Source organism: Pleurodeles waltl, chromosome 4_1 (genome assembly GCF_031143425.1).
Source record: "Pleurodeles waltl isolate 20211129_DDA chromosome 4_1, aPleWal1.hap1.20221129, whole genome shotgun sequence".
Classification (NCBI taxonomy): domain Eukaryota; kingdom Metazoa; phylum Chordata; class Amphibia; order Caudata; family Salamandridae; genus Pleurodeles; species Pleurodeles waltl.
Window position 1 is genome coordinate 189,541,414 of NC_090442.1, and position 21,554 is coordinate 189,562,967.

General features: G+C 42.6%; 1 protein-coding gene across 21 annotated transcripts in view; it reads left to right on the top strand.

The window, feature by feature from the left end:
* MICAL3 (microtubule associated monooxygenase, calponin and LIM domain containing 3) overlaps positions 1–21,554 on the top strand; it is a 1,349,174-nt gene that overhangs the window by 549,744 nt on the left and 777,876 nt on the right. For all 21 annotated transcript variants that reach the window (XM_069228050.1, XM_069228034.1, XM_069228049.1 and 18 more), the window contains one exon: positions 8,442–8,504. In XM_069228050.1, the coding sequence (XP_069084151.1) occupies positions 8,442–8,504 (63 nt within the window). The remainder of the gene's footprint in view (positions 1–8,441; positions 8,505–21,554) is intronic.

Consider the following 21,554-nt stretch of genomic DNA (forward strand, 5'->3'; position numbering starts at 1 on the left):
AAGGTGTCAGCCAGCTTTCAATGTGTTTCACGCTACCCGATCACATGCCGGCATACTCATAGATGAAACAATGCTACTTAAAAAAATATATGTAAATATTTCCTAATTCATTGCCTAACCAGTCTCTTAACTACTTACCCAATTCGCGAGGCCACGTTCTCCTCTGCTCTTTTTTTTTTCCAGTCCGTAGATGTGTCTTTCTACTCGCACTCCCTTTTAATGCCAAAACGGAAGTGCCCTGACCCCCGATCGCACCAATGGGAGAAAACCGCCTCATCTCGTTCGCGTTTCCTCTCCCCAGGGGTTTACTTCTGGTTTAAAACAAAACTATACCTCTAACCTCAATGACGCCAAGGATGTATACTCAATCTTGGAAGTCCCCGACCCTCGAATTCTCAATTACGCACCAGACTCTTAATATAATGGAATACAGGGAACATTTTCTCCTAATCAACTTATTTAATCTTCAATTTATATCATTATATTATATCCACATGTTACCCACCAAGGTGCAGTACAAATAAGCAATACTATGTAATCCCATAAACTTCCTCATAGCCACATATTTAATTTCGTCTATCTCAATCTGGCCGACCTCTAGCTAATAATTCTTCGCAATCTTGTAGCAGAGAGGGTCTAGACTCCAAAAATAACCCCACAACTATAACAGGAGTTCTTAAGAATAAAAATGAACTCCTTCATCCCAATCTTCCTTGCAATTCAATCCTGTCTTCACTTTCTCCAACTTAAGGATATACCAAAGTTCTCGTCTTTTTCTCCAAATTTCCCAATTTCCACCTCTTCTTTTTTTTAGGACAAATTCTCTCCAAAATAAACCATTTTAGATCTTTCTCTGTATGTCCCTTCTTTAAAAAGTGGATTACTAATGGAGCATTCATTTTGCCTGTCCTGATTGCTGATTTGTGTTCACATAGACGAGTCCTCATTTCTCTCATAAAATTAGGTGCACAATGTTTTTACTGCAACAGTTATTCATGTTCCCTGGAGTAACTTTAAAACCCCGATATTCAATTAATTTTTCTTCTATACATGACTCGCAGCTGCTACAGCTGCCGCACCTATAGTTGCCTTTTACTACATCACCCATCAGGTTACGTTGTTTAGCTTGATTGATGTTCCTCTTTATAGGTATGAACCAACCTACTTCTCAAGTTCTTATTACGTTTAAAAGCATAAATAGGTTTGTTCAATGGGGTCTCTCCTATATTTAATACATGTCAACTCCTGTTTATGACATTTTTTATTTTATTACTCATATCATTGAATTGACTGACAAATACAATCCTATCCAGTTGTTCTTTCCTACATTCTTTCTCAAACATACTCTCCCTATTCTAAATATGAGCTCTCTTAAAAGAATGACTAATTTATGTGGGTACCCTGTGTTCTTTAACTTTTGTTTCAAAACAGTAGAATGTTTATAAAAATCATCAAGCGTGGTACAATTTCGTCTTCATCTCAAGAATTGCCTAAATGGAATACATTCCCTTTGTGTTTTTGGATGAAAACTAGAATAATGAAGGAGGGTATTTTTATCTGTCGGTTTTGCAAATAGCTCCACTTCCTAAACCCCCTTGTTTTCCTTTATGGAGACATCCAAAAAATCCACTACAGCATTACTTACATGGGCTGTGAACCTTAGATTCGTATCACCTAAGTTCAACCATGCCAAAAATTAATCTAATTCAAGATGAGATCCTTCCCACATAAAAGAAAATGTAATCTATAAATTGTGCCACGTTAGAATATTTTCAAAAACAGGAGCTGCCTCATTATGTATGTTTCTTCTCAAATTCACCAACATAGAGACAAGCCAAACTAGGAGCACAGGTAGCTCCCATACTGGTTGATTAAAAGCTGTAGGTAAAGGTCGTTCTTGAATAGAAAAAGGTTATTCTTAAGTACCAGGGCACACACTTTATAATGAATTCCTTATTAGCTCCTCTCAGATCTGTGGTTTAAAGGCAACTCCTAATTACTTAAATCGTATCATCCTGTGGAATATTTGTATAAAGAGCTTCTATGTCTAAAATGACCAGGAGTTGTCTGTTTATTAAACTCCATGCCTTCCACAGTGGATATCATGTGTGCTGAATCTCTAATATATGATCTTTGTTCTGGGACCAAAGGTTTTAAGAAGCTGTCTACATATTTACTAAGTGGTTCCAATAGAGACCCAATACATGATATTATTGGTCTCAATGGTGGATTTAGCAAGTTTTTGTGGATTTTTGGTAGTCCATAAAATGCTGGAATAATGGGGTTTTCATTCATAAGAAATCTTCCCTCCTCCTCATAGATCCAACCCTCCAACAGACCCTCATTGATTACTTCTCCAATTTCCTTTCCCAATATATCTATTGTAGTCATGGGGACATGTTGATGATGTTCTTTCACTGACAAGAGCTCCTCAGCTCTTCTTTCATAGTCCTCGGTGTCAAAGATCACGATACCACCCCCTTTATCTGCAGGTTTTATAGTAAAGTTTGTATCTTCTTGAAGGGAACGCAGGGCATTTCGTTGTTCACTCGATAAATTGTCCTTAGATTTAAAAGTATTTTCTGAATATCCATTTCCACAAGAGTTTCAAATAACTCTACTTCTTTGCCTACTTGTGCAAGGGACAGCGTAAATCTAGATTTAGGCTTTAACCCAGAAATGTTTTCCCCATCTTTCGCAAATTCACGTCCCTCAAAAAACTTATGTAACCTCACTTTTCTAAAGAAAGCTTTAATATGCTTCTGCAATTCTACCCTATCTACCTTAGCTGTAGTTACAAAGCTCAAACCCTTTTCTAACACATCTATTTTTCTACTCATCAAAATTCTTTGTGATAGATTTACCACTGGGGCTTTATCTACCTCCAGTATCTTAGATTTTTATTCTCATATACTCCCGTTGTGGTTGGTTTCTCTGTTGTGCACCCCTTCCTCTTGTACCTTCCGCTCTCTGATTGGTTCTTGGGCGTGATTCTAAAAAAACATTACTACTCGGTTCCCCAGTCTTTAGGTTATCATGTGCATATTCCTCATCTTCACTTCCTGATCCAGAAGATTCCGAAAATTTAACATATTTCTTTCCACTTCCTTTCGGGGCCATCCACCTTTCTTTTTGGATGGTGTCTCCACCTTGTTCATTTCTTCCCCGATAATAATCTTTCTGAAGGTAGGGATACGTCAATTCATAATTAAACCTATTAATATGCCTCCTTAATTTTACAGACTTCCCTCCACCAAAACGGTGTAATCCTGTTAGAACAAATTTGAGGCATGGTGTACCAACAAGTCTGTTGATCCCCTTTCTGCACCTCTGCCTGAGGTACTACTGTACATCTTCTCTCTTGCCCAGCAGGGCTCTGCTTTGGGCACCCTTAAAAGGTTAACTGTCTGCCATCTCTACCTTCCTCAGACTGCCAGATCAACCCTCTGTGTTCAAATCTCCCATTGTTAGGACGTTTCTTAAGGGACTCAGCCACATGTTTCCACCTAAGCTGTTCATAATGCCCCAGTAGTATCTGAACCTGATACTTACATACCTTAGTGTTCTACTTTTGAGCCACTACATAATTGTCCTTTGTGGCTCCTCACATTGAAAACTGCTTTCCTTATTTCCATCACCTCTGTCCGCAGAGTGAGTGAGCTATATCCTGACAAAGTGGTGCTTCGTGCCAGGGCCTCTTCTCCCTGAAGTAGTCGCGCCCTTTCATGTAGGCCAAAACATCACTTTTCCTACTTTTTACGCACCCCCACATCCTTCGCATGAAGAGGAGAGACTCCACCGTCTGGATCCAAAAAAGAGCTTTGACGTTCTACCTCAGTCGTGCAAAATATTTCCGGGTGGACGATCAACTCTTTGTACGTTATGTGGGTGTGAAGAAAGGACGGGTGGTGTGGAAGTGGACCATCTCTCAATGGGTTATCCTCTGCATCAATATGTTACACTTTGGCAAAGAAGCAACCCCCTGAGGGTTTGCATGCTCATTCCATCAGAGCAACTGCTGCAACCACAGCGTTGGCACATGGAGTTCTGTTCCTGAACACCTGCCAGGCAGCAACGTGGGCGTCTCTGCACACGTTCACCAAGCATTACTGCCTGAACAGTCGGGTCCGCAGAGACGGTTACTTTGGCCTGTCCTTTCCTGCAGGACTTCAGTCTAATCTTGGGTTGCAGCCCACCGCCGAGGGTGGTATTGCTTGGGTATCTCTTCTGTGGTAAAGAATCTGGAATTAGAAGTCTCTATCAGATGAGCAAGTTACCTACCTTTGATAACGAATTATCTGTTAGAGACATATTCGAGTTGCAGATTCCTTACCGACCTACCCTTCCTCACGGCTCTGCGAACAGATATCTAGGGAAAGGGACTCCCTTTTCAGGGCCTTAGGTCTGGTGCACCAATCTGTATTCTTCATGGCTCCGTGCTACTGGCGTAGAAAGTCATGAAAAGAAACTGAAGTCAGCGTACTGGGATGGTGCCTATATATGACTGCTACATCATCACGGAAAATGTGACGCCAGTGTCACGCTCAGTCGACCAACGCCACATGATGGTGCACAAGGGTACTGTGCGAAAGAAAAGTCTCCGGATACAGTCACCTGGGGAAATTCTAAGGTAAGGATTCTGCAACTAGAATATGTCTCTACCAGGTAATTTGTTACCGAAGGTAAGTAATTTGTTCGTTATGACAGTGCCAAACGGGACAAATGGAGGAGCTCCTCCAGTACCTCTGAGGAATACAGAAAGAGACGGTGTGAAATATTTTCTGAGGGAAGCAGATATCTAACCCGTAGCTGCTGTAGACACAGTTGCCAGGGGAGTTATTTCTAGAGTTCTCTTACATAGGCACGCCTAGCTCTGTATCTTGTTCTTCAGACCGGAGGTTCAACAGCATCTGCACATTTTCATATTGTCTCCCTCCAGGATGTTATTCTGCTTCTCTAGCAGGGCTACTTTGACGGCTCTTGAACTGAAGGGTGCTTATTTTCACATACCAGTACATCCGGCACATTGCGGATATCTCAGGTTGGTGGTCAGTGGAAAGCACTATCAATTCAGAGTACTCCCCTTCAAGGTTACTACTGCCCCTCAGGTGTTTATGAAGTGCTTTTCAGTGGTTGTGTTACACCTGCACAGACATGGCATTCACATCTTCCTTTACCTGGACGACTGGTTGATCAAGAGTGAACCCCTCACCCCCACAAGCTATGTTGCAAGCATACATAAGTCACAATAGATCTGCTCCACAGGTTAGGATTTACCAACAACATTGCAAAATCTCATCTCCAACCGATCAATATCCCAACCCTATTTGGGGGCCATTCTCCACATATAGGTAGGCATCGTGCAGTGTTTCCAAGCACTGCTCCCTCTTTTCCAGCCTTATCAGTTCAGTCAGAAGGGTTTAGCACCTCTTAGGCGCTATTGACTTCTGTATTACCATAGTACCCCATGCCAGGTTACACATGTGTTGGTTGCAAGAATGTCTTGCACAACAGTGGTCTCAAGCGGATCTAGAGTTGGTTGGCTGCCACACTTGTACTCTCCAGTGGTGGAACAGTAACACGTTGCACGGGTGCGACCTTTCCTTGACTCTGTTCTGCAAATTACTGTCACAAAACGCCTCCCTTATGGGATAGGGGCTCATTTGTTCAAGGCCAATTGGAACTCTCACAACAGGGTCTCCGTATCAATTACTTGGAAACATCTAGCCATTCGTCTAGCGTTGAAGGCATTTCTCCCTCATCTCATAGGCAGAGTTTTCCTTGTCCTCACGGACAATATGACAGCCATGTATTACCTTCACAAACGTGGGCTCTGGCTCACCACAACTCTTACATTTAACCTAGAGCATTTGGTGGTGGACTGTGTCACAAAATTCATTTGGTAGCCGAGTACCTTCCAGGGACAGGGAATTACTTTGCTGTCTTCCTCAGCAGGATTCAGCAACAAGTCCTCGAGTGGGAACACCAAATGCAAATTCTTCTCTGCTACTTTAGCAAGTGGGACTGCCCAGAAATACCTGTTTTCAACCAAAGAAAACATCAAATGCCTAGACTGCTCCTCCAGGTTCTGACACCCACAATCCATGGACATTTCACTATGTACTATGCACGGTGGATGAGCTGGTTAGGGATATTTAGCTATGCTTTTCCCCCTCTTCCTCTCCTTCCAATTTAGAGGATAGACTTCAGAAGACATCCCTCATGCTCAACTTGGTGGCTCCCACATGAGCTCGCTAGCCATGGGTCACAACTTGGAGGCGCCGCAACAGGCCGGACCGTCTCACAAAAACCATGGCAAAATGAGGTACCCAGGATGCTCAACCTTGTGATCTGGCTCCTGAGGTCATAGAATTTGGATACATGAACCTGAGCATCTCAGCATGAGCATTCTTCAACGCAGATGCCTACCACCTGGGCCTGCTTTGTGGCAAAGTGAAAAGGATTTGTGTTCTACTGTCACTAAAAACACATTGATCCTTTTGAAGCCTCAAAGCAGGACATTTTTACTTATTACATCTGCAGGTTTCTGGTCTAGCCTTCACCTTCATACTTCTACCCTTGGCTGCTGTGGCTGCCTACCTTCAGAATAGACAACACATCTCTTTTCCAGTCATTAAATCTCAACATTAATCTCAACATTGCACTTACAAGATTCGTGGGCCCTTAGTTTGAGCCCCTCCACTCCTGCCCCCTTCAATTCCTTTCTTGGAAGGTGGCCTTCCTTGTTGCTACCACTTCACTCAAGTGTCAGTGAGCTACTGGCATTAACCCTAGAAGAGCCTTTCTTTTGAGTACATAGGGATAATGCTGTCCTTCATACCAATCCTAAATTTCTCCCTAAGGTGGTATCACCCTTCCACCTTAACCAATCTTTTGAACTTACTGTGTTTTTCTCACATCCTGATTCTGTTGCAGAACAAGCTGTCTATACATGGTGTGTAAAGCAAGCGCTCATGTACTGCAGTGATATAACTAAGCCATTTAAAAAGACATAGCAACTCTGTTGCTTTCTCTAAACCCCACAGAGGGAAGGCTTTATCTAAGTCGGGCATTACTAGATGGATCATCAAATGTATCAAGACCTGAAGTGGTAAAGCTAATAGGACACTGCCCACTCTTGCTAGACTCCACGCAGAAAAAGGGAGCCTCTATGGCCTTCCTGGGAAACATCCCAATAGCTGACATACACAAAGCAGCTACCTGTACATCTCAGTTTCACAAAACCTTACTATGTGGATGCACTAGCTTGCCAGCAAGCTAATGCTGATTAGGCAGTACTTTGTACACTTTTTCAGTCTACACAACATCCAAAGGCTAGCCACCACTTTTTGGAAGTACTGCTTTACAGTCTATGTACACCATGTGTATCTAAAACCACACATGCATCAGACAGAAAATGAGCTGTAGCTTCACATGCGCCCACCCTCCTCCCCAGACTCCTGTGGATTTTTGTAATCTCCTTTAGTATCTTACTTATTCCTCGTTTACATGGACATCTCTATACTTTGCTTCGCTTCATATTTCATCCTCACCAGCCATGCGGGAAACCAATGGAGTCAATGACCATGCGCATTTACCAGCAGGTGTCGTTGTCACACTACTTTGTGACTCAAGATTTCTTTGAAGAGACAACTTGCCCACATCCAGGCCCTACACTAGAGGGCAGCAGTATGCACCGCATGTGAATCTACAACACTATATGCCATGAACAGATGCTTACAGGCTACATAACATTTTCCGATGGGATCCGATGTCACATCCGCATGAGACAGAGAAGTAAGAGGTAACATGATGTCACACACAAACACCTGCTGACCCTGGAGGCATTGTTCATTGTTGCCCTGATAAAGAAACTGCTGTCTCTGGCATGACATGAAATTCCCTTCTTGCTGCTTCGTTTTTGTTTTTAACAATTGCTTCTTTGCTTGATAATTACTTTGAAGCCAAGATGGACCATGTGAGATTTTCCCAGCCCTCCCATTCTTTACCAACGAGTGACTCATGCAGTAGCTCTTGGTATCCTGCTGCCTACAGACCTTTTGTATCTTTTAGAAATTGGATGGTAGCCTTAAACCTGTTCCTCCCACATCATTGGTTTGTCCTGTTGATGTATTAACTTGTGGTCCAACCCTTTCTAATAGCTTTATATTAAGCAGGGACCCCATGGCCAGCTTCTAGTTTTATTAATCTGGGTTTTGCTGTTTTTGCAGCCTGTCTTTGTTGGTTTTGGATGAAAAGATGAACTAGCCACTGAAATATTCCTTTTTTGCAGCAGTAATGATTACTTTTGCATTTTCCAGTTGCCTGGGTCACACATGAAAAATAAGTTATTTACCTCACATGCTAACTGTGAATTGTTATACCAAGTGAAGGCTTCTTAAACAGTGACAATCTCCAATTTGTATGATTTCATTTCACAGGACAAGAAAGAAAAAGAATCTGAAGGTGCAGGGAAAAGACGGAAAACAAGCCAGTCAGAAGATGTAAGATTTCAATATACTTTTTCTGCTTTGCTAGGTTGGTGATATTAGTTTGGTTTATTGTTGCATTAGTCATTACTAGTGTGAAGTGATGAAGGAAACCCAAGCTGTGTATTTTGCACCTATTGTCAATACAGACTTATTTGTTTCAGATGGCATTATAACTTCTATATTAATTACACTTAAAATCACTGGAGATTCCACTTTTGGGGAATTTGAAACTTGAGAAGTACCTTATGGAGCTTTCATTGTTGCTTGCGGTGGTGTGCTTGAAGGATGAATGTGCCTATACTGTGTAGACAGTTACATCATCTTGCTCTTTGTCAGTTGACTGTCCCACTAATTTTACCGTGATGGTCTTGATCACTGGAGTTGTTTAAGGACCACAGACTTCATCATTTAGCCTTGAAAATCTGTACCACCTTGCTTGTCATTTCTTGGTTTTATAGTTTCCATCTGCAACCCAGAAACTGGATGTGCCTAATGTTAATGTTTGACATTCAACTGAGCCTATCTATAGTCTTCTGATTGAGGAGAGAAACCACTGTTTCCCTTATTCAAGTCTAGTGTTTCCCCTAGCTTTTCATACAAAGGTATGAGGAAACTTATTTTGTAGTTTAAGGCATGGACTCTGTACCTCTACCCCCTGTAAGTATGCGTGTCTGTTAGCCTGTTCCCCCATAAAAGTCAGTGCTCTTCCCAATGATACTTCTTGTTTTTCCCCCAAGTTTGTGTTGCAGTGTTACATTTGTTTGCATGGAAATCCAATATGATCCTTATTCCTAGTGTTCCTGTCACAACACTGTCTTTTTTTATTACTGTATCTGAATGTGTTCCTCTCAGTTTGTGCTGGTAGTAACTTAGCAACCATTGGTACTTTGCAAGGAGCTAATGGCACAATCCACATGTGCTCTCAACCACCTTGGGTTACCCTTTTCTCTGCCTTCACTAAAGCTGACCAAGCATTAGAGATGCACTGTTTTCTGAGTGCTTGTATTTTGATTGGCTATGACTGCCTACAAATGCTTCAAAGGTAGAATATTTGCTAGCTCCCTTAAGCCAGTAACAGTAACCTCTTAACTTTTTGACTTTGAATGAAAATTCTGTCCACCAGTTTAGAAGGGTTGCCATGAACAGGGTCTTGCTGCTTGCTGTTTTCCCACAAAGACATTATGTGGTAGACTTCAGGAATCCTTGCTTGCTGTGACCTGCAAGAATCTGGTGTTGAGAAATGAAGATCTAAATACAAGTGTTAGGCTCAAGGCCAACCCATCTTCATCAAACTGGATGAGGGATGTCTTTGAACACTGAGATGTGCTAGAGGCACTGCTTTCCAGCTAACCAAAACAATTAAGATGCCCAGATGCCACTAGGATTTAGCTGGCCCACGCGTCTGCTCTAATTATGTATCCACAATGTTTGAAGGATATTTGCCTGCCAGATTGCTGCATTCATCTGCTCCCAACCTGGTAAATGTGATAAAAATTCCATGAGACCAAACTTGCTTTTTCAGTAATCACTGAGCAAGCCTGTAACAATGTAATTTCTATGATTTGTGTGAAACCCAATTTTTTTTAAAGATTCTGTAAGTCTTTAAAACTCTTCTGTTTCAATAATCTCGTAACATCTTGTGATTCCTAAATTCCCCTTTATCTCATTAATTCTCATGCATGGGTACTTATTTACAAAAACAGGTGTCCTTTGAGTAATTGCATTAAAATAGAAATAGATATTAGTATTTGATCAATTTTGCAAACAAATAATCAAATGTATTTATTAAACCTCCAAAGCAAAATAGTCTGTTTCAGGATATGAATTTTTGTTGTTTGCGTATTACTTACTAACTTGCTTCTAACATGAGGTTATAGGAAGCCTCATCCCACAGTGGGAGAATGCTGCTTGAAGCACTAAGTGTAACCTCCCAAGGTAGTTTTGGTCCTACCTCATCCCTTGTAGGGTCAGCTGTGACCCTTCTGAATGCTTGTGCATGGAATGAGTGTTACTCCAGTATTGGAACTTTCATAGATTCACATGCTTGAATCAGTCCCCGTCGTCGAGATGGGAGTCCCGGTACAATTTTCGCAAGTAATGTTAAAACATATTGAAGAGAAAAAGGCCCTAGGCCTCTTCAATTTCATAGTCTATCAGAGTCATTTTGTGAAAAGGACCAAACCTGATCCTCCACCAATCCGGCGACAGCACCCTTCAGAACCTCCTGAGAGAAGCTCTAGCACCTCAGATTTTCTACCGCACGTCGTGCTAGGGAGTCTCCTCAGAGCTCTGCTCTGTCTTCACACCTTTTTTCAGCTCTTTTTCTCTCTGAGAAACTCATTTATTTGGATTTGTCAGCTATTTTTCAACTATGTCTGACAAGGAAAAGAAGAGTCTTTTCAGAGACTGCAAGACTTGTGGGAAGAAAAGACTTAATTCTGAAGACCCTCATCAAGACTGCATTTACTGCCTGTACCCAGATCATTCAGCCAAGGACTGTAAGATTTGTCGTACTTTTTCTTCTAAGACCTTAAAAGATAGAGAAGGCAGATTATTAATATGGCTGCAGAAACTAAAACATAGGAAGGATCCAGTTTCTGGTTCTGAGAGTGAGGAATCATCAACATCTAAGAGATCAGCTAAAAGGGCAAGATCACGCTCTAGATCTCCCTCACAAATCTCAAGAAAAGCCCTCAAAAAGACTGCTTCAGGGTCTTATAAGGGTCGCAGCCCATCTTCTTCCCCAACTAAACTCTCAAGTAAAGAGGGGAAAAGACATTCTTCCAGTTCTGAGAGGCACAGGAAATCTTCATCTGTTCCACCATCTGTGCCTTTCAAAAAGCCATCCTCTGTGACTGGAAAAAAGGCCTCGTCGACGGATTCCCCGTTGACGGCACCGTCGGTGGGCGCATTGCCGACGACAACAGCTACTTCAGGATTTCTATCGTCAACGGCTCCGTCTGCGACATCATCCACGAGAACAAGTACACCACAGTCGACGAGAACTGCAACGACGACATCAGCGTCGACGACCGTCTACACCTCGTCATCGTCGACGGCGCTGATGTCAGTGTCAGCCCTACCGTCGTCGACGACTTCGTGGTCCGTAGACTCGTCGGCGAAGCTTTCTGCTATTAAAATACCTGTGCGTCCAGCGTCGACGGCACCGTCCATGACAAAGTCGATTTACACGTCCGAAAAACATCAAAAAAGAGGAGAAAAGTTAACTCCAACCCACACATCAGCTAGTAAGGTATCCTCCCTGGTGCCAGTACATCTTTTGGAGGGAGATGAAGATTCAGATGAAGACAGGCCTTTTGGAACAGCCCACAGCCCTTCTGAATTGAATGTAAAATACCAGGAAGAGGAGGAGTATGAGGAAGCTTAAGATTCCCAGGCTTACTCTGAGCATCAGCAGTATCAGCAGGGAGCGTATATTCCTTCCGACCTGCTTACTGGCCTTCGAGCGATGTTAGTGGATTACAACAGAAGGTTTCCTCCACAAGGAGAACAGCCTCCTCCATCGCCTATTTCTGGTGTTTCTACTCCACATCAAAGACCAACGTCTTTGCATCTCACAGATGTGGCCACTTCGGACATGACAATTCCCCAAGACACCGACATCTCAGAAGGAAATCAGGAAGAAGGAGAGCTCATAGACACTCACTCAGAGTGGGACGAGTACATTATTCCTGCTCCATCTTCTCCTTCTCATTCGAAGGTGGAATCCCCACCTGAAGACATTGGAGGTTTTCACAATCTCCTAGAGAGGGCAGCCAATCGTTTTGCTTTACCGCTACCTACGAAGCAAACAGATTGTTTCCTATATGATTTTAAAGAGCCCTTTCAAAAGTCTGTGCGCTCTATCCCAATGGTGAACTACCTGTGGGAAGAGGGCCTTAAAGTCATGAATAATCCAGCAACAGTCACGGCAGTTTTGCCACGTCTGGATAAGAAATACAAAGCTCCTGATGATGCACCAACATGCTTGACAGGACATCCTCCTCCGGATTCAGTAGTAGCTCAGGGAGCTCAAAGAAGATCAAAAAATCCTTCTGCCCCAATTTCCGCACCCCCAGACAAGGAGGGTAGGCGGCTAGATAACATAGGGAAAAGATTTTCGTCTATGGCCAGCCTAGTGCTTAGAGCTGCTAACTCCTTGGCTATTTTGTCTCGATACGACAGACAACTTTGGGCGGATATTGCACCTTTTATTAATCAACTGCCAGAAGACGTAAAATCTGATGCAAATAAGATTGTACAAGAAGGTCAACGCACGTCTGCAGAGCTTAGACTGTGCAATGGATATAGCGACCACTGCTTTCAGACAGCTTGCAGGTGCTGCTGTATTAAGAAGACAGGGCTGGCTTAAAGCCACCTCATTTCGCCCAGAAGTCCAGAATAAAATCCTAAACTTACCCTTTGATGGCCAAGCGCTATTTGGGAAACATGTGGACGAAGCCCTACAGTAAATCAAAACGGACACGGCAAGGTCATTAGGGACCCTGCAATATCGAAGATCGTCCTTTCGTCCTAGGGGGCGTGGCCAACCCTCTTACAGAGGGGTATATCAACAACAGAGATATTCTTCCTATCCATCATCTTCACAACAATATCGTCCATTCTACTCTCAAAGGCAACCGACTCAACCAGCCTATAGTAGACCGGCAGGCCGTGGACGTTCAACCCGCCCGGCCAAAGATTCAGCTCGTAGAACCTGATGTTTTCGAGGCGCCGGCTACGCTCAGTCCTCCTCCTGTCACCCTGGGCGGGAGAATTTCCTTATTCCTCAGTCAATGGCAAACCAATACGTCAGACAAGTGGGTCCTACAATTAGTGGAACGGGGCCATACTTTAGAATTTATCCAGATACCTCCCTCCATCCCTCCCCGCAGGACTCCTTCAAGATATCCTCAGCAACTCAAAGAAGAAGTCAACAAGCTGCTTCTCAAGGGAGCTATAGAGAAGGTGCCTCGGGCTCAACGAGGAACAGGATTTTATTCCAGGTTCTTCATCATTCGAAAAAAGTGGAAGGATTGGAGGCTGATCCTCAATTTAAGGCAACTAAATGTATACCTAAAAAAGCAATCGTTTCGAATGATCAGCCTGCAAGACGTCCTTCTGCGTCTCAATCAAAGAGATTTTATGTCATCACTAGACCTCAAAGACTCATACTTCCACGTACCCATCCACCCTGCCCACAGAAAGTATTTGAGATTCACCGTAGCCGGGAGCCATTATCAATATCGCGTCCTTCCCTTCGGACTCAAATCAGCCCCAAGAATATTTACCAAATGCCTAGCACCAGTCGCAGCCTTTCTCAGGAGAAGAAAGCACCAGGTTTTTCCATACTTAGACGACTGGTTAATAAAGCCAAAGACTTACACAGGAGCACACAAGTCAACAAGAAAGTGCATTTCCTTACTGACCAATCTCGGATTCACAATCAACTGGGAGAAGTCCAACCCTCTACCAGTACGCAGTATTACTTTTCTGGGAGCAAAGCTGAACACGGAATCCGGCATGGCATGTCCCACGTTAGAGACAACAAAGATTACTAACCCTAGGGAGTTCATACAAATAGACGAAAGGTTACTGTCCGTCTCTTCAAATCACTGTTGGGCATGATGTCTTCATGCATACCTCTGATCCCTCTGTGTCGGCTAAAGATGTGCCCCTTGCAGGAGCAGCTAAACAGTCAATGGCTCCAAGTATCAGGCACTTTCGAAGACCAGATACAAATAACTCCGATAATGATCAAAACTCTCAAATGATGGTCTCAAAAGCATCATCTGTCAATTGGTCTCTCGTTTCTTCAACAGCCAGCCCCATGGACCATAACAGATGCCTCACTGGAAGGCTGGGGCTCAGTATTACAGGACCTAAAAATAAGTGGCAAATGGCCAATCCATCTGGCATCAATGCATATCAATTGGCTAGAACTCAGGGCAGTGCACCTTGCCTTACAAGCGTTTCTCCCAAAAATCTCTGGATCGCGAGTGGTGATAAGAACGGACAACACCACTACGATGCACTATCTCAACAAACAAGGAGGTACAAGATCTCTCACCCTCTCCAGGGAAGCCCAAGCGATCTGGAACTGGGCCTCGCAGCAAGGCATCACACTATCGGCGGTACACTTGCCGGGAATAAACAACAAGGCAGCAGATGCACTCAGCAGGCAGAAATCGGACTGCCACGAGTGGGAGCTAGACCAGACAGTACTGAACCAGATTTTTTCCCAGTGGGGAACACCAACAGTGGATCTGTTTGCGAAGAAGGACCACGTCAAATGCCAGTTCTTCGCAAGTTGGCATCACCAAAAGGGATCTTGGGGGAATGCGTTTTCGATAGTCTGGTCAGACATCTTTGCTTACGCCTTTCCTCCCATTCCATTGATCCCAAGGGTCCTCACGAAGATGAAAACAGAACCGTGCACTCTCATACTGATAGCCCTGTACTGGCCGCGCCAACATTGGTTCACGGAGCTCCTCATTCTGTCAGTCAAACCTCATTCCACTGGAGCCGTTACCTCATTTACTAACAATGAACAACGGCCAAGTTCGGCACCCCGATCCGCAGTCAATGCGGTTATCAGCATGGATCCTCACCACAGAGAGTTTGTGCATTTGAACATCCCGCAGGACTGCAGGGATATTTTGTCAAAGGCCAGAGCGGATAGCACTAACAAGACGTATCCATGTAAATGGAAAAGATTCTGTGCCTGGTGTCATCAGCGTCAAATCGACCCTCTACTCTCACCACCAGAAGAAATATTGCCGTATCTCTTACAGTTATCTCAATCTGGCCTAGCACACTCGTCCATTAAAGTTCATGTAGCAGCTATAGCTGCATACAGATGTTCAGATGACACACCCTCGCTCTTCTCTTCTCGGCTGATTAAGAGATTTCTAAAGGGGCTTTTCAGGGTTTACCCTCCTTTCAGACCACCACCTCCTTCGTGGAATTTGAATATTGTTTTGGCACAACTGATGAAGCATCCATTTGAACCGATCCACCGTGCTTCCCTCAAATACTTGTTGTGGAAGTTTGCCTTATTGATAGCTCTTACATCAGCTAGGTGGGTCAGTGAGTTGCAAGCGCTGTCCATCCAAGAGCCATTCCTGCAGCTTAAACAAGATAGACTATTAATGCGCACTAACCCGCATTTTATTCCAAAGGTTCCGTCAGACTTTCACATGAACGAACCTTTAGTCTTCAAGTCTTTTTTCCCTCATCCATCTACTCTGGCGGAGAGGGCATTACACTCTTTAGACGTGAAAAGATGCGTTCAATTTTATTTGGACAGGACTAAATCTTTTCGGCGCTCTAATCAGCTATTTGTGGCATACAGTGCTCCTAGGAAGGGGTGCCCGCTATCCAAGCAGAGTATTTCTAGATGGATCGCCTCTGCTATTCGCTTTTGCCATCAGGCAGCGGGCAAACCTTTGCAGTCATCTGTGCATGCTCACTCAACAAGAAAAGTCTCATCGTCAGCGGCACTGTTTGCCGGAGTGCCACTACAAGACATATGTAGGGCAGCAACATGGAAAAGCTGTCATACCTTCACTAAGCACTACTGCTTGGAGTCCCTCTCGCACGGAGAGGTAGCAGTGGGCCAGGCGGTTCTCAGGAATCTCTTCAGGTGAAGGTGAGCCATTTCTCCTACATTCCTCCATCCTAGAACAGGTATGCACATTGTTTAAAAAAAAAAAAAAAACAGAAATGCATGTAAGGATAAGAGAGCGCTATCATAATCCCATAAGTAAGCGGGTTTTCAGGCATTGATCATGTTACAGTAGTGTCTTATGATGATTTCTATTACCGTTTTGTTCTTCAAATTTCATCATGTATCTTCACAGGTATATCTATATATTTTAGAGATAAGTAGATAGTTATATTTATGTATATATAAATATATATATATATATATATATATATATAGACATATGTCAGTATACTTATATACTTTATCGATTTATGCATGATGATAAGGTTTTGTGGTTTAAGATATTTTGTTTATTAAAGATGTCATTTTACAATGTGCATAGTTATTGCTTTCTACTCTGATTCAAGCATGTGAATCTATGAAAGTTCCAATACTGGAGTAAGAAAATAAGTTACTTACCTGTAACTGTAGTTCTCCAGTATTGGAATCTTTCATAGATTCACATGCGACCCATCCGCCTCCCCGGAGAAGCTCACTTCACCTCTTTCTTTCTATTTATACATATATTCAACATAATATAAGCACTTGTGCTTGGAAAATTTGAGGTGCTAGAGCTTCTCTCAGGAGGTTCTGAAGGGTGCTGTCGCCTGATTGGTGGAGGATCAGGTTTGGTCCTTTTCACAAAATGACTCAGACTATGAAATTGAAGAGGCCTAGGGCCTTTTTCTCTTCAATATGTTTTAACATTACTTGCAAAAATTGTACCGGGACTCCCATCTCGACGACGGGGAATGATTCAAGCATGTGAATCTATGAAAGATTCCAATACTGGAGAACTACAGTTACAGGTAAGTAACTTATTTTCTTCCCTGAAATAAAGCCAGAGAAGTGTGAATTGCATCAAGTGTGCTCTTTACACTACAATACTGGATTCCTTTGGTTTGTATGATCTTATGATGGTTTTATGCTGTTAAATTTGAAAAAGATATGTAAACAACGTAACAGATTCATGTACTGTAACTCATGGGAACTTTTTTGATCTGAAGGATCAGTAAATAGATTGTTTTGCATCATCTATTAAATATTGATAAATATATATCTAAACCTCAAAGATAATTGAGTATATAGGTACACTTTCATTCAAAATCAGATTAAGATTGTTTAATATTTGGAAATGGCTAACATACATAGAATGTGTAAGGAAATTATTCTTTTTTGCATGTTCATCCTAAAACTTTGAACTGATCCTGCTGGTTTTTGGTGTGAGTGCACTGAGGCCTGTTAACCAAACCTCAGTAACAGTGTTCTGACACCATACAAATTGCATGTTGAATTGGTTTCACCCAATTGGCAAGGACTGACTTACTTATAAGACCCTTGTATATGGTACTCAGGGCATGGAAGGCACAGAATTCCCTCAGGGCTGCCACAGTGTTTGTGCCAACCTGTGTGTGACAAAGTACAAAATGGCTCCCAGCCTGCCACTGCAGACTGGATGGACAGTGTTTACACTACCAGTTCGAATTTGTCATTCAAACCAATGGCCAAGCCATCCTTTCCCTTACCTATATATGCAGGTGTCCCCTAAGGAAGGCCTATAGAGCCCTGTAGCAGACCGCTGTCTATTGTTAAGTAGGACATATAACTTTCATGTGTCTTAACAGTAACTCTTCTAAATTGTTGTTTTGCTGTGGATAAGTTAGTAGCTCCATTGGCAACACAGGATTACCGGTTGGTACCCCAGTCAGGCTAACTTCTAAATGGGACTCCCTAACTGGGTCATATAAGGTATCAAATTAATCATGGCATTAAACCTGACCCGATGCCCAGCTCAAATTTAGTACCACAATTAAAGTTTAGCAACTTTTATAAAGTTCCCACTCCGTTCTCCAGCTAGCCCACAGCTTTCTGCCAGCCTAGGGAGACGTATGAACGACTCCCGGGCTCAGGAACAAAGGCAGTTGCTGCAGAATGTTTTTCTTCCTCTCCGAGGATGGCCACACAAGGTGTTAGCCCAAGAGACGTGCTGCAAAGGGGAAGCCACCTTTGCGAGGGATGTAGCCTTTGGTTACTATCATAAGTGGTGACCTGGTCAGAGAGAGAGAGTTCACCTACAAACAGTTTGTTTCATGGGCGCGTAGCCCTCTGTTAGCCCCACCATAAGAGTGGGCTACCAAGCTCCTGACAACCAGAGCAGGGTAGTGCCATCCTGAAAGGGGCGAGTAATGTGGCAATCTGGGATAGCCAGGTTCCACACATCACAAGACCTTCATCAACAAGTAGGAGGGGACCCAGTAGCCCTTTGGCTAGTGACTAGGGGGTAAATATGGCACCCTGCCCCTCCGATCACGTTGGATTTGTTGAGAGGACCGAAGGATGACTCCCAAGATGCCTTTGGAATCGCACAAAGAGAGGCTGCACCATCAGAAGACATCACCTGCTACAGTTTAGGCTATTGAAGATTGGACTGTGTCTGTGGCTCCTGGCTCTGGGAAAAGTTGATTCCCGGCCCCAGATCAAAGCAGTGACTCCAAGGATCAGTCCGCTGATCTCCTGGACCCAACTGTTAAACAAGAGCTGAAGAGAAGAAACCCAAACGAACAAGTTGGTAGACATCCCAAAAAGGACAAATCCGAGATAGCCAAAAGTTGGACCTGAGTAGGCCTGAGCAGGGAGTGCTGCCCAAGTCCTGAATTATCACACCCAAGGGACACTAGCCCCCACCTGAGGATGTCACCTCAACCGTGGTGCAGAGAGACCAGTAGCCCAGTATCGGGTGGCCAGCTACTGCAAAGTAGAGGGCTTAAAGGGACCCTGATCTCTGTGGCCAGAGTCGTCCTTCATCCGTGGACCAAGGAGCAACCACAAAGAAACCCTCATCCACCGAACCACAACCAAAGCATCCTTTTGAGCGTCTTTTGCCTGTATCATCATCATCATCATCATCAGGACTACTCCATTGATGTCTATGGCGGTCGTCCTGTAAAGTTTGGAACTAGCCTTAAAAACGCTCTGGTGGCCAGGTAACTTTCCAAAGTGTCCACTTTGCCCTGCTAAACCTCTATCTAGTCAGAATTGGTCACCAACCCCTGGCCTAGAAAGTTTAACCAACTTTTCCAAACTTTTGAAAAGTTTGCTAACATTTTGTTGACCTATACTTGTTTTCGGTTACATTTAAAAGTGATAATATCTTCTAAAATCTGTATCTCCGGAACCCTCTGTTGGATTTTATTAATTAAGGTATCTAAAAATTCATTAAAAATATAGTTTATTTTTATAAATTTGTGTCTGATTTCTTTGGTGTTGTGTGACTATCTGATTTCGTTGGTTGGTGCTGTCAGATGCTTCACACTAAGATAATTTGCCAAGCCTTACCGCTCACAGCCATCCAGGATTGAGCTTGAGGTTACATAAACAAGCCTGACTGGGCCCTGACCGGTGTTTGCGAGTGTACTGCTCAGTAAGGCCCCACAACCATTTCATGCACCCTAACACTAAAAAAATGGAAAGCTGCCTCAGCGGTCAATTACGTCAGTTTGTAATTTGTCACTTGGAAGTCTGTCTAAGCTTGTTAATAGAAAGTTGAATCCCGGGCTTGATCCTGTCTTTCTATGTGGATTGAGGCAATCATCCTCAAATTACTACCTACTAACATAAGGAAAATTCATGCTCTGTGGGTTACGATCTACTAAGCTAGGTGCTTGGAATTCATCAATGGAATTTCTTCAACGTGGACTCTGAATAGTATGGTATTCCCACTAAAGGTCATGAGTAAAAGTGTCCTTTTTGGTGTAATAAAATTATCTAGGCTCGCCTAAGTGCACCAGTATGCATGAATATACTTATCCTCTTCTCCCTAATCTCGCCACCTTCAGTTATATTGTGGCCTCTCACCTACTCAACCCATCCATTTTACTCTTACTTAGTAAGTTCTTTGACTATAAATGAATACTTGCATGGTTTTGAGGAATTTAACCACTATGTTGTCTGCTGAACAAAAGCAATTGGAGATTTTTGGGATCTGCTACGCTGTAAAGACAAGGTTTATTTGTTACTCTTTCCTCACCATGTTTTATAATGTATTTAGATATTTGTTTTGTTAAAATAAATGTCTTCTCGGTCTCTCAGTTGAGAAATTGAGGTAATGCGGGCAAAGGTTGTTTGATTCAATTGTACCATGCTCGAATTGACTGGCAATTTTACCTCGATGTCCTCAGCCCACAGTCACTTTTGAGAAGAATTATGTTTTCTGATCAGAAATATATGTATATGGTGAAAGCACAGTTGTTAGATGAGTGTTTGGAAAATATGTATGAACCACAGGGGCCTCAGTGATTTCTGTTTCATGCTTAATGGGTTTTGGAAAGATTAAATATGGAGAAAGAGATTCACTTTCACACCTGGTCCTGAGAACCCCTTGAAGTAGTCAAGACATCTAGCACAATGGTTCTTAACTTGTCTGTGGACCCCTGGAGGTATGGGATACACACCCAGGTTGCAGATATTAGTGGATGAATACATCATATGCACACAAAAAACAAGATTTAAAATTTTAAAATACTCTGTAAATGTGAAGGAATTTAAAATTGATGGCTAAACATTAAGTTGGCATCCTTAGTAGCACATGCGCTGAAACTATTAGTATGAACAATTGGTGGCCTCAGTCGAAGCACTAATATGCACAGCCAAAAAGAGAATGCATTAAGAGCAAAAAGTCAAAGTAATATGTGTATTGTTAATTTTAAAAATAAAACTACATTTTCAAAAGCTTCAATTTTCTATTTACAATTTTGATTTTCGTAGATATTTTTGTTTGTGAATTAAAGAAACTATTTCATAATTTTTATATTTGATATATACTCGTTTCTGTAGTTTTGCGTATTTTTTCAGGTTCATAGCAAAGAAATGTGTTAGGGAGACATCCTTAGCTTAGAAAAGTGAGTCAGTGGGATCCGTGAAAGTCAAAAGGTTAAGATCTGATGACTTAGGATATTAAATCAGCTTATAGTAAAAAAAAATCCTACTTATCTGGGGCAGACTTCATCATTTGGCTTTGTCGATCATCCCTCAGCCCATGCAATAAAATGAATCGTCCAACTCACTCTCATCTCTGTGTAAATGTAAAAAAAAATGCTTTTGTACTCGAATTGTAAGGCCTACATATGCTTTACTATTGTAGACTTTTCATAAATAAGAGAGAGTTTTGAAACTAGAACCATAGCTTTGTAAATGTAATTCTCAACATTTGCTAACTTTCAATGTGTGTTTCCAAGTTAGAGGGCTTTTCAAATGCATTTTAAAAAGTTTGATGTTACTCTGTAGGTCAGACTACCCTCTAGGCGTGGGTATTGAGTCGTCTTTTACTGATTGAGAAGTGAGGGTAAGGCTTGCAA